General features: G+C 33.1%; 1 protein-coding gene across 3 annotated transcripts in view; it reads left to right on the top strand.

The window, feature by feature from the left end:
• Positions 1–13,581, top strand: part of LOC128997966 (centaurin-gamma-1A) — a 172,780-nt gene that overhangs the window by 119,403 nt on the left and 39,796 nt on the right. For all 3 annotated transcript variants that reach the window (XM_054423839.1, XM_054423837.1, XM_054423838.1), the window contains exon 2: positions 9,210–9,442. In XM_054423839.1, coding sequence (XP_054279814.1) covers positions 9,210–9,442 — 233 coding nt within the window. The remainder of the gene's footprint in view (positions 1–9,209; positions 9,443–13,581) is intronic.

Below are 13,581 nucleotides of genomic sequence, written 5' to 3'. Positions count from 1 at the left end.
GGTCTTGACTAGTATTGACAGCGTGATCAGTGGTTCCCAAACGTGTTTCGTAACTTGTATTTTAATATTCGTGTATCAATTGTTAATAAAGATTCCTAGGAAATGCTCAAAGTTAATTTTTTGTATATTAGTAATCATGATTAATTTTTTCAATAATTGTAAAATGGTTGTAATTCCAAAATTCCAACTTGGATTGCGGCAATTATTTTCTTTTGAATACAGAGACACTTACCAGTAGGGATTCCAAGGGGTAGGGGCTACATGAGCTAAAGCCCCTCCCAATGGGACCTTGGAAAATCAATTTAACAATATATATTTCGTCCTAAAACCGTAATGGAGGTTTTTTAATGCAGTTCATACCAAACGTTTTGGTGTGAACTGCTACTATGAGGTTCGATATTAAATTCAAGACATACGTTTATGAAACTATTCAAACAGTACCATTAAATCATTAAACGTTTCTTGGGCATCCAGGAAACTTGTTTATTTTCGGGGAACCCCGAAATACATTATATAATATCTATCGCAACTATTTAGATAAACAATGGGCTGCTTGCTATGTAATTGTGAACATTTCAAAAGTGTTGCCAGTGTTAGAACCACAGTTCATAGGTCTTCGTTTTCCCCTCATTGGGAATTTTGCTACTACTAGACGTCTGGGAATTATCTAGGTGTCGATAATTGTATAGCCCAAGGTTAACGAACTTATTTGTTAAGTCAGGGTTTTAAGCATATTTGTCGATAGTTAATACTTTAACAATTTAGCTTTACTCAAGTGATGAAAGATCAAAACCATCCGAGGTTTCGCATTGCATATATAGTCTTAATTTGGCATTAATTTTTCGTATCTCCTATTAAAGTGTTCCTCACTTTTTCGTTGCCTTGGTGATGATATTAACCTTTTTATGTTTTTATTCTTTTATTATTTTTTTAAACTCATATAAAAATATTTATTTATGTTCATCCTCAAGACTTAAAGTGTAAGAAGAGAACTGTGTCTCTAGCCAAATTGTTTTAAATAAATGATATTTAATTTATTTTCATTTAAATTAAATATGCAATTTTTAATTGTGCACGCCATAAAAAAATGACATGAGAAGAACGAGTTGATGAATTAATTGTATGAAATACTACAGATAATAGACAGTCAAATAGATCAAACTACACATTGTAATTGGGTCCTCAACAGAATATTGTAATAAAAAAACTGTATTACCTGTTTAGAATGTTAGAGTGAGTTAAATTCGAAATGATGAAACTGTGGATGACAAGAGCGGTTGCTATGTCAACAAAAATCAAATAATAACAATCGTGAAACCTCGTGGGGTTTGTTAACCTTCGTTTATCCGTCGTTTTTGATTTCGTTAACTTAACGTTTTAGTTTGTGGAACTGCAAACTCAAGTTAATGATGGAACGTACCGTAGTAATTTTTCTTATTCTCAACTAAATCGGTGTCTTTGTTTTCATCAGGAGAAATTCGCTTTATAACTTTCGTGAATTTAAGCCCTTATTAAGGTCGCTTGAGCCTTTGACTTTTGATACTGAAAGGCGATTTCATCTTTATGAAACCGGTGTTTTCTTGTCTTATTTATTTATTTATTTTACCTTCCAGTGGTCAAGAACCAGTTTGCAACAAATATTTATAGATGACGTACTTTAACTTAATTTGTAAATATAAATGTATATTATTCTTAAAAAAGAAATGCAATATTCCCTTCAAATTATTCCCGAGAACATAGTTGAATGAATGCATAGTTTATCAGAGCATGCAACTATTAAAGCACATTATTTATGTCTCCATAAACTATTACAGTATAAAATAAATATAAAGAAGAAAAAACCTGAAAACCCCGTAAAGAAGCTTGAGTTTATAATAAGTCACGTATCCTTGTAAAATGTATAATTTCTTTCCTACCTCCATCAAAAACCTGTGTGTTTTAAAATTCAAACTTGTCTTAAAAACTACTCTAACCCAGGCTTGCCTGTACAAACATGAAGAGTACTTTGGTTTAGAGTTTAAGTCATTTTAGTTTTAATGCAAGAGCCATCTTAATTGTTTTGTTTTTCTTTTGACGATTGTCATTAACTTTGTAGTTTTAACGACAATAAATCATTCATTTAATTTCATCATTCATTTTAGTTTTGCAGGATGAACAAGTAGGAGTATAGATAACTCATTTTACTGCAGAAAACTACGGCGGTGGCTACTTAACCTAATTTATTTTAGTGAATTTCCCATATAGGGAATAAGCTATTACCCTATGTCTCATGGTAAGGCCTAGACCCGGGACCGATTTTTTCGTCTTGACGTCGCCAGAGACCAAAAACACCATCTGTTCGTTAGCACGATAAATGGAGTAAAAATTGTCGGATTTTGATTTAATTCGGTACAAACGTGTAGACCTACGTTTATTCGAACGTGTTCGCGAACCAGCGTAATTGGGCAATGGGAATGAGGTTGTATGGGGGAATATTGGTTTGTTCCACTTTTGGCCCTAAAACAAAATTGCAATTTCTTTCCAATCGATTTGGTAGAGCTTAAAAATTAATAATTTTGTATGTTGGAGTGTTTTTGTGGGCTTAATGGTTATCGAAATAAAAAAACAACTGAAAATATGAAATACCTATGTTATTTTATGGAGAAAAATAAACTAATGTGGTCGCAGTCTGCCTGTATATGTATATATTTTAATTTATAATGATCAAATATGGCAAAGCTATTAACGTTTCCCTAAATTACGTTTTATTACCTTCCCTTTGGCAGCAAACCTAATTACCAATAAAATATAGTTTTATTTAAATAGGGAATAAATATAAAATTTTTACTAAGGAAATATTTTAGTTAAATTTCACTCGGGTATGTGGAAATTAGTTTTGTCTGCAGGTTTGCTGCGGCGGAGGTATTTTTATTCTATAACTGGTCACAACTATGGGGATGCAAGGTTTACTTGATGGTGGTGTGTCTATAGTCTACACTTGTACCGACGACCGCTGAATAGCAACCGTCGTATCAGGCTATGCGACATTAGTAATCGTGCTGTAATAGCTCATTACTTGTGTATAAGTGGTCACTTTATCTGCTGATGAAGGTCGTTTGATTTCGTTGCAAATAAGTGAGGTTAATTTCTCAAGTCACGTAATAGCAAATTAAAATACGCTGTATCATGGGTTGAACCTCGCTAGGTGCAAAACATGATGTATACTGTTATTCTAAATAACTAGTTTATTCGGAATATCTATCTTAATTGTCATTGAAAATTGCTTTATACATTTTGGGCAGTATGTAAAACTTATTTTGTTTCGTATTTTGTCAAGATCTTACCGAAATTGGGGTTGATAAAAAAAAATAAAATTAATACAATATGCTGTGCACATTTTTATTTTTCAACATTGCCTAACCTGTATCTAAGTAACCGTGTGATATTAAAACTGTCCTAGGGAACTGTACCGTGTTAAAAAGCGTTAGACTTATCCCCTTGTCTGTGGTTGAACTCAAAATATTAAATTATTGGAATACTAGAAAAGACATATTAAATCTCTTTTAAAGGGCAAATAAAAGTAAATACATTTCTGACAGAATACATACATTTTTGAAGTTAAATGCATTGGTGAATGTACTGATTTCAAATATATCAAACAGTTTTTCGAAATTTAATTTTGCTGTCAATAACCAATGTATATATACAATTTAAACCACAAACAGGGGTTATGTTTCTTAATTAAAGCACTTCCACGATATAATTAAAATGTATTCCTAGAATTTCCGAGTATATTCGTGTCCTTTCAATAGCTTTGACCAAAGTGTAGTGTTACTGGGACAGATCGAACACTAAGCCAATTGATTGCTCTCGAAATAGTTTACTGAACTTCGTACCACGTGCCGAAAACAAGGGTTTGCATACTTTTAATTGCGTTTTAAGTTGGGGATTTGCAAAACATTGACACCACATGTGCGAATGCAATTTGTCACCACTCTGTGAATTATAAACTAAAGCTTTTAAACTAAAAATATAAAATCTTGCCAATGAAATTACTGAAATCCGCTTAAAGTTAACGAGATAAGAAAACATGGATGGTCTAATCCTAATGTTTTAAGTACATTATAAGTTGAATATAACGGCAACATGCGGATAATGCCTTGAGTTTGCAATATTTTTGCTGCCTGGTCTAGTTACCATCAAACTGTGGTTAAAATCTATCGGATGGTGTTATTTTTAGGAATATGCCTTAACTGAATACAAAGTTGATATTTACGTTATCAAATTATGTACCGCATCCTTTAATGTTTTGCAAATAAAATACGGAGCAAAAAATGCCCCAAAGTGGTAATTTTAGTATGTCTGGTGAATATTTGTGAGATGAATTAATTGGGAGGATCAATTTGTTGGAGGTTATACTAGTGTCACATCGGACGGTCCGACCCCCGGTTAATCCGGTTAGCCCCGGTGCCAGATCCCCGGATGTGCCCCCACGTACATGACCACATCCGGTGTTGCCTTCTCTCAACAGGCAACACATCGTACCTTGTAGCGGACTGTAGGAGTTGTAAAAACTATTGTGTATAACAGAATACTCCGCCCCAACAAACCTCCAGACTAAGCGAATTGCCATTTGCCTAAATGGATTTTCACTAAAATATCTCACTACACATTTCATATTATTCTATGTTTAAATAACATAAGTTTAATTTATCAATGAGTACCGTATTTAGGTTTGCTGCTACAGGGGAGGTAATAATGTGTTTTTTGTGAAATGTTGATAGAAAATTTGTTCATAAAGAAACAAACACAATTTACTTATTCTCATAAAAATAACATAATAATTATAAATCTAAAGTTTTTTTTTTATTTTCACCTAATGGCGCATGGCAACGCTTTAGCTTTACAAAATGGTTTTAAAATAAATTGAAATTGTTTAGCGTCAAAATTGGGAATACCCTATCTTAAACCCATAAACCCCTGTTCCCATAGTCTGATCATACTGGTTCATGAACTCGTTTGAATAAATAAATACAGTATAAGTTTACACGGTTTTTACAAATTCTCTAAAAACTCGGATCATTTCACTCGTAAATATTTAAATCGTACATTTAAATATACACAAATTCACGGATGGTGGCCTTGGCCTCAAAGGGCCTCAAGACGAAAAAGTAAATCGTCAGGTCTCACCATGGGATCTACGGTAAGAGCTTATTCCCTATATGAAATTTGCTTATAAAATGTCAATTATGTCCGTTTAAGTCATCAAACCTACTCATACTTTACACTACATTATATAGTTACCATGTTTTCTAACATGATCTGCTCAATTTATCGGGTAACACTATATTTTGAATTGTTGAGTATACTTACGTTCTTTCGTTTATTATGTAAATGCTTAAGAACAGAATGTCAAACCAACGATGGATTAACATTTTCTTTATAAGAGGCAATGTCGGGTGTTAAGTGAGTTGTTAGCAAGTGAATGTCAAGTAATGTTAAGTCAATTAGAAGTTTAAGCAGATTTGGACGGATCGTGGATACATAGCTTTTTAAATGGAAAACTGGCGTTGTATACTTTTATTGGAAGCTGGTAGTTTTAGAAATGCTTTAAAACTGTATGAGATCTCTTAAGGAAAGATTATGGTTCATGAAAGTTATCGGTATATCACCGTATCGTACACCTTAGAAACTTAATTGTTCTTATACACTTTTTGTTTTTTAATGTTTTCTGTTTTTGTTCTTGAATTTAATGTGTGACAAAATAATACTATTAAATTTATCCAGCTTTAAACATTGCAATTGTATTCATTGTGGTCTTCCTAGACGTTGCTATAGAGACCAAGAGTGTAGGACTTTCGGCCTGGGGTGATTATGAGAAACTTACCCTCCGCAACAAACAATAGGGAACGTGGGTAGCTCTAAGTCTGCTGTCCCCAAAAGATTCCCTATAGGTAAATTTGAAAAGATTTTGTGGGTAAGAGGGAAGTAGGGAAGGGGTGATATGGGGTGTTTGACACAGCAAGCTGGCCAAAAACTATGAATAGGATTAGGTACGGTACTTCCAAGAAGGACCTGAGCCCCAGAGCACTCCAGAGCAAGAGCAGGTATTAGATGGATTTAAATCTAAGTTTGGGCTAGTTTAGTTACAAACACCGTGCTAAAAGTTGTATATTTAAACAGTTTTTAACCAATTTTAACGACGATTTGGCGACATATGTGTCACCTCAGTTCAAGATACAAAAACAGTGGATATGTATAAATTGACCATCATAATATTAGTTATAGATATTATAGTTTTGTATATACATTATAGCTTTTATAGATAGGCTACTGCAGAAGGTGGGGCCACCATCCGCCTATTGTCACTATAGCTTTCATAAATCACAAACGTTGACGAATTAGTCTCACTTAATATGATTTCAAGGCTTGTTTACATAAGAATCCATCCACTCAATAGTACAAAAATATTATCCATACAACAGTATATTATATTATTACAGTGATACAATCAAATTTTATGTAAACGGTTAAGGCCATTTACCAAATAAAAATATAGGCATATGGCATATCAAAATGAAGCTTAGAGTGTGTAGATTTTGCCGAAGAGTATTGATATGGACGAACTCCCTAAGGGCTCTGCCCCACAGGCTGATTTTCAAAAGGCTACGCCTTGCATGTTTTGAAAGTTATTATTTGATTAATTTAGTGAACAACAGCTGGCCAATGCAATCGACAATATAGTTTGTTTGTTTACATATTTTATTATTTACTTTTACGTTCTTAAAAGAGTCGTGGTGAATGGACAGTGAAGCTATTTATAGCTGTTTGTTACAAGTGAGTAACTAAAGGTGTTCGAACCATGATGACTATGAGATTACCAAACCATGTATGTTGTTCGTTCCAAGAGGTTGTCACCGATCTTTAACAGATCGCAATTTCATTGAAAAGTATTAAAGATGTCGTGAAAGAGAGCTGCGTGTTCAGGTACAACCTCGGCCAACCTTAGGACGTAAGGTATGAAGGTTCCACTGCCTTTAACATCCTTTCACATGAAAATTTCTCTAACTCCTTTAAATGAAATATAAAGTCAAAGTTGATTAAATTAATTTAATGGTGGTTTCTGTTCACCCTTGAATTCACGGGTAGAACCTCTTGTTTCAGTTTAAAGTGTGAATTGTAGTTTAACAGCTGAATGTACATTCGTAGTACATTCATTCAGATAATTTAAACAAGAGACGTAGTATAAAAATAATGATAGGCCTACTTTAGTTAAATTACAGTCTGGTGTAAGGTAAACAAAAAACTGCAGTGTTTAAAATAATGTTTACCTAAAAAAACTTCTGGTAGTGTCCTATTTACAAGCAAATACAAAGTGAAAGTAAATAACAATTTGTTATGTAAAAACCAGATAAACACTAAGTATAAAATACGAAATTAAAAACTAAACCAATGTAACAAGAAACAAGTATGTTATAAGAATGTGTTTAAAATATAATCCTATATATTAATTAACAGTCTGGTGTATTGGTACAGCAAAATATCAAAATTAAACTTGTAACTGCAGTGTTTAAATGATCAATTACTACAAAAAGGCTTCTAGTGATGTAGATATTTACAATCAATAAAAGAAATTTACAGTTTGTTATATACAAAATCAGAAAATTCAGTTGGATGGAATTAAATGCCCCTATGCATTTCATTCAACAATTAATTAATGTAATTTGCAATTTAATAATTGGAACACACAATTCAACATTGTGCATTTCCAACAAAAATTATGTTGGATGGAATTAAATGTACTGTTGTTATTAGGTGAAATAACACAGAACAAGTAAGTATCAAAATTAAACTTTTACGGCCAAAATTTAGCGTACGCAGCCAACGAAATAAAGAATTCAAGTTAAAATTACTACAAGTATTTTGCATTTAAAGGTTTCGTAATACAGTAAAGTTAAATAGACACCTTCTAGTGATGAAATGCACTATTTTGTATTGTTTTACTACCTTACACAAACATCTGTTACTTTTATATTTTTAGTGTTCGCGGCCAACGAAATAAAGAATTCAAGTTCAAATTACTACAAGTATTTTACATATAAATGTTTCGTAATACAGTACTGTTAAATAGGTACCCTCTAGTGATGAAATGCACTATTTTTTATTGTTTAACTACTGTACACGAACATCTGTTACATATTTAGCGTTCGCGGCCTAAGAATTAATGAATTCAAGTTCAAATAACTGCAAGTATTTTACATTTAAATTTGTCATAATACAGTACTAAAAACCACTATCATATACAGTATTAAAAGAAGCATAAAAGATTTATTATATGTAGTAAGAATTTGCGTATTTTTGAATCTAAAATTTTGAAACAAAAATAGGTTTATTTGGGGCGGATATCCACCACCCGTAGACACCATCACTTCCTGAGTCGTTAATGCCAAAGATTACAGCAGTATTTTAATACAATCGTAATGTATTTCCTAGAAGGTTGGCTCCAATGCTATTTGCCCTGTTTCCTGTGTCGACGACCCTGTCCACCACCCCACAGGTATTTCCGGGAGATTCCTGGGATTTAGTGGGTAAAGTGCAAGCTCAGGTCAGGTACCTACTCCCGAGAAACCTACCCTTTACACCACATAATAGGGGTAGCCCAGGCCGAGTCAGGGGCAGCGCAGGCCGAAAGTCCGTTTCCCAGAGACCAATCAGCATTTAATCCCGGTTCCATTAGAACTTAGAAGCAGCAATAATGTATTCCTTTTTTCCTGGACACATCTCCTTGTTATGTTTGTTGAATTTCAACGAAGCTGGTTCAGTAGGCTTTGCTTTACGAAAAGACATACAGACAAAAACTCGTTTTTATAGTACAAAAGTGCTTAAACGATCTCTTTTATTGGTGTTAATAGGGACAGGCTGAACTCGTTTGATATACCTAAGTATTTTGGATGCTTAGTTTTAAAATTATTATGAGAAACAACGGTATATCGCAACAAATCAATAACCAAATACGAATGATAAGACGTGTATCTGAAACGAATTCTCTTTGACGAAAAATCTGTGCTGTACGCCATCACAGAGAAAAGCTACTTTACTCGAGTTTAACTGAGTTTTTATATAAACCTTCGGCATCCGATATTCCTTCATTCGTCAAGATTTTCCAAGTTCAAAATAATGTTACTAACACCAAACAATATTTTTGATTCAAAACCTTGTTTTTGTTTCAGATTCCTTCGTCAACTCCCAGGAATGGACGGTGTCGCGGTCAGTGCCGGACTTGCGACTGGGCATCGTCGGATCGTTGTGTTCAGGCAAGTCCGCCCTCGTCCACCGCTACCTCACTGGCTCCTACATGCAGGAGGAGTCCCCTGAGGGAGGCAGGTTCAAGAAGGAGATTCTCCTGGACGGGCAGAGTCATCTGCTGCTCATCCGCGACGAAGGAGGTCCTCCGGAGTTGCAGGTTAGTTCGGTTGTTGATGTTTAATTGGTGTTCCCAATCTGTTGACTGTAATGAGTAAATAAATACATCAAGTTGGATCAAATCGTCTCACCATTTAGCTTGACGTCACATTACTACATTAGAGAATTGATACAAACAGTGGTTTTCGGCGTCAACCACATTGTAAGTCTCAAAGTACGACAAGAGTGAAACGGCTGATAGCAATCTTCTTCTGACGAGGCTGTTTAAGTCTATAACACTATAGATTCTAGTTACAACTACCGCAAAAGCCTACAAATGAAGATATGAGGATATCATTCTAAAGTTGTAAAAAATGCTTTTTTAACTAACTAATGTCTCTTTGAAACATATCCAAATAACTGTTGAAATTGTGTTAATCGAAACTTTAAGTAGAGTGTAACCAAAAATAAATGACGCAGTTCTGAAAAAATATCGAACATTGCAATAATAAGTGAGCTGCGTTGGCAGCGTCACATCATTATAGCAATTCGAACGCGAACTCATCAAGTACCCTATCATCCAGTCTCCATTTCTACTCTAGCTATGTTGCATTCAGCGAACGTATTCTGTCTCTTCAATCGATTTATGCGAATGTACTTAAGAGACAATTTGAACCTCTATCTAGTATTGTGTGGAATAAGATTGTAATTAAAACAGCTTATATGTAATTGCGTGAAAATAAAATGATAAAGCAATGATTGGAAATAAATTAATTTATCATTAATCATAATTATTTACCTAAATGTAACTAAACTAATATATAACAATGGTAAATGAAACAACGTGAAGAATTCCACGAAATGAGTAAATGTCAGTGTTCGGAACACCAATTACGATTTTCGAAAGGTTGTTATTGCGACGTGTTTGCTCTATAAACCATAATAACTGTCTTATTTCCCGCCTTTCAATTGTAGAAGTTTTTTCAATCTTTTTTATCCAAGAAAAGATTTTACAATATTACGTCTATACACGTTGAAGGCTCAATCTCTAAGTAAATTGTTCTGGCTTTGCGTATACTTGTAATTTTTCGTATTACGATCCGTTTTACTTATCTTCAACACAATATAGTAATTAATGAAATCCTCTCAACCTGCTGGTTTGCTGAGTTACGATTGTTTAGTCAAGATTATATTTCTGATTTGTTACTGTGTATTGAAACGCCAATAAGAATCTTTCGTCTTTAGTACTCAATTATGTAAAGCTTATTCTTCGCGTTATGCACATGACATCGCGTTTTAACTGAGACATCACAACCCTTAGGTGTTGGGATCGATCCTGCTCCAGTCAAGGTAATAACAGTCGTGGAATTGTGTCATCCTTCTCTCTCTCTTTTTTACTTTCATTTGTATCTTGCATAATTTTTTTGTACTTCCTTTTAGACTTTATAGTGCTTTGAAACTTTAAAATTAAGTCTTAAACAAACTTACCCGCTGAAGCTTATGATCTGAAGCAATCATGATAGGTTGGTAGGTTAGTTTAATAAATGATTTGTAATTTAAGTTAATTTGTCGAAATTTAGGTTATATCGGTTACAAATACTCGAACATTTAGTTACTTAATATTTGTATTCCTCCTGATTATTATTGTAGTGTTTAATCAACATTGCTTTAGTTTTCAATTACTTTACCTGTCTTATATTTAGTAGGCAACACGAAAATCCTATGATATAAAAGGTCACAATATATACAGGAAGTATATTCTTCTACATAGCAAATTGAATTGTCAATTGCTTGTCACATAAATTCTCATCCATTTTATTGATGTGATAGAACCCATGTACGCTACGCTACAACACTATTCTCTAGTCAAGAGATCGAGAAGGGAGCAAAAAGTCACTTGACGTGTTTCCGTTCAAATTCCAGTAATGAAGTGATGTTTTCAATTTAGTTCCAGTTGTACAGATAGTACTAGTGAAAATATCTGTATTTTATGTCTTGGTGCAATATTATTTTGTTAAAAAGGCCAATAATATAGTGAATTTATCGTCGTATTCGATTTTAAAACTTCACTTAAATAATTCGCAAACTTAATAATTGAATTTATTGATCCTATGAGACACAATTACTCAATTAGGATAACACAATTAATTGAAAATACTCGTCATGTGATCATGCCAAAGAGGCAAAGAATGAATAAAATCGATATTTGGCAAGGATCCACTTTTCGGACGACTATTATTAAGTATTAAAAAAGTACAAAGTATTAAATTTGTGGGAATACATAGTTAGTATTAGGGAACTTTATTATTGTAACTCAAAATAAGCATCAGCTTCAATTTTACATACTTTCGGAAGTTATATAATCGATGGAATGAGCTAAACGGTTGGATTAAAAGCCAGCTTATCGAGAATCCGATTAATATTTCATTCTTATAAATAATTCAACCTGTCCATTCCTGTCAGGAGTTCCAAACGCCACGTGACTGAACCCCCTAGCCCCCCCCCCAGTTCTCCATACTCATTCTATACAACCATTCTCTACATATTTAATTATTTGACCTCATATATGTTTTTGAGTATTTGAAACCGCACTTACGGAAAGAGAGCATAATGCTAGTTCAAGAACAATATTCGTCTCAAGCTCGCAAACAAATGACTTGAAATATGTATCTTAGTACTATTTTGCAATCTGGCGAAAATAGCACGTGTAATAAAACAATTTGAAACCCTATTATAAATAAATAATGTTGATTCTAACTAACGACGTAATCTACATCACGAGTTTTTACAATCATTTATTTTTTTCTATTTGGAAACATTTCTACAACCTATTTGGTGTAACGATTTTTTAGTTCGATCAATCACTTTTTGCTCGTTAAAAAAGTTAAAAAGCAAAAACAAAAATAAGCAAAAAAGTAATAACTAACTATTAATTTTAAAATTTGGATTCTTATCCAGCCAGAAAAATATACTTTTGTGTTGTTTATTCCAAATCACGTTGACATAAACTGTGAAAAGATTACAATACCTATTACTACATACATTGTACTGTACTTCTTGTTCTCCAGGATAGGACTACGTACATTTCGATGTTCATCCCAGTGCACAATTTAAATCAGCACATCGCTAGAATAAGTTGCAGTTTATAAAATAAAAAAAAATAAAAAATATAAAAAAAATAAAATAAAAAAAGTGTCGACTAGGCACCCGTCATGTGCTTACCTTTCTTTTTCCTTAAAGTAGGTCTACAGTTTATTCGACCGTGTTTGTATGTGCAAATACTGTATTGTGTATATATTTTTTTAACTGTGATGTGACCCCCAAACGATGTGCTTATTTAAAAGTGTTTGCGTGACCCGATGGTGGTGTTTTAAATAGGAATCACAAGGCATTATATAGAGGTATTAAAAAAATTCCTTAAAACAACCTCACTTTTTTATGTAATACCTTATTAATTATATGTAATACGTTGAAATTGATACTTGAATTACTTGGAAAATTGTTTGACAACAATAAGGCTTTAAGAAGCAACTATTTTAGGAATTGCAATTAGTTACATCTAAATTTATTCAATATCAGTAATTGATCTGAACTAAATTTATTGTTATTTCCTTGTCTTAATCAATTACAAGACCATAAAGTTATTTAATATAATGAAATTGACATCACGCTTGGCCACGAGTCAGCTAGGGATTGGTTCGTGGAATTCATCAATATCTGTAGGGCATCGATGTGCAAGGCTACCAAATATATCAATGCAGTTCTTTGTTACTTGGAATGTTGGAAATTTGACCTCCAAAGTCATAAAAAATATGAATAATGATGTATAAGTAAGTACAGTTGTGTCAGTCTTTGTCACAAGGCGTGTTTAAAGTTAACTCAATTGAAAATGATTTTAAAATACAGTTCCTTTAACTCTTCTTTCTTGGGAGGTTGAAAATGTGACCTCGATATAATATTTGTCTCTTTAAAATTACACAATTCAACTTAATATGTACACTCATGATTCCAATGTACAATTCTTTGTCATTTTAAATAGTTGAAGTTTGTCCTTCATACCCATTGGAGATGAAAAAATACCTGGCTATTTATAACTATTCAGCTGCACGCTACACACAAGTTTTAATTTAATATTTTCCCATTAAACGACATTGGAATGTGTTTGTTGTGTACATTTTTATTTTATTTGTTTAAATATTA

This window comes from Macrosteles quadrilineatus, unplaced genomic scaffold (genome assembly GCF_028750875.1).
Source record: "Macrosteles quadrilineatus isolate MER2022 unplaced genomic scaffold, UCM_ALF_1.0 Scaffold_7__1_contigs__length_78375512, whole genome shotgun sequence".
In the NCBI taxonomy this organism is placed as follows: Eukaryota; Metazoa; Arthropoda; class Insecta; order Hemiptera; family Cicadellidae; genus Macrosteles; species Macrosteles quadrilineatus.
The sequence above is the reverse complement of the archived record's forward strand: the minus strand, read 5'-3'. Positions and strand labels throughout refer to the sequence as shown.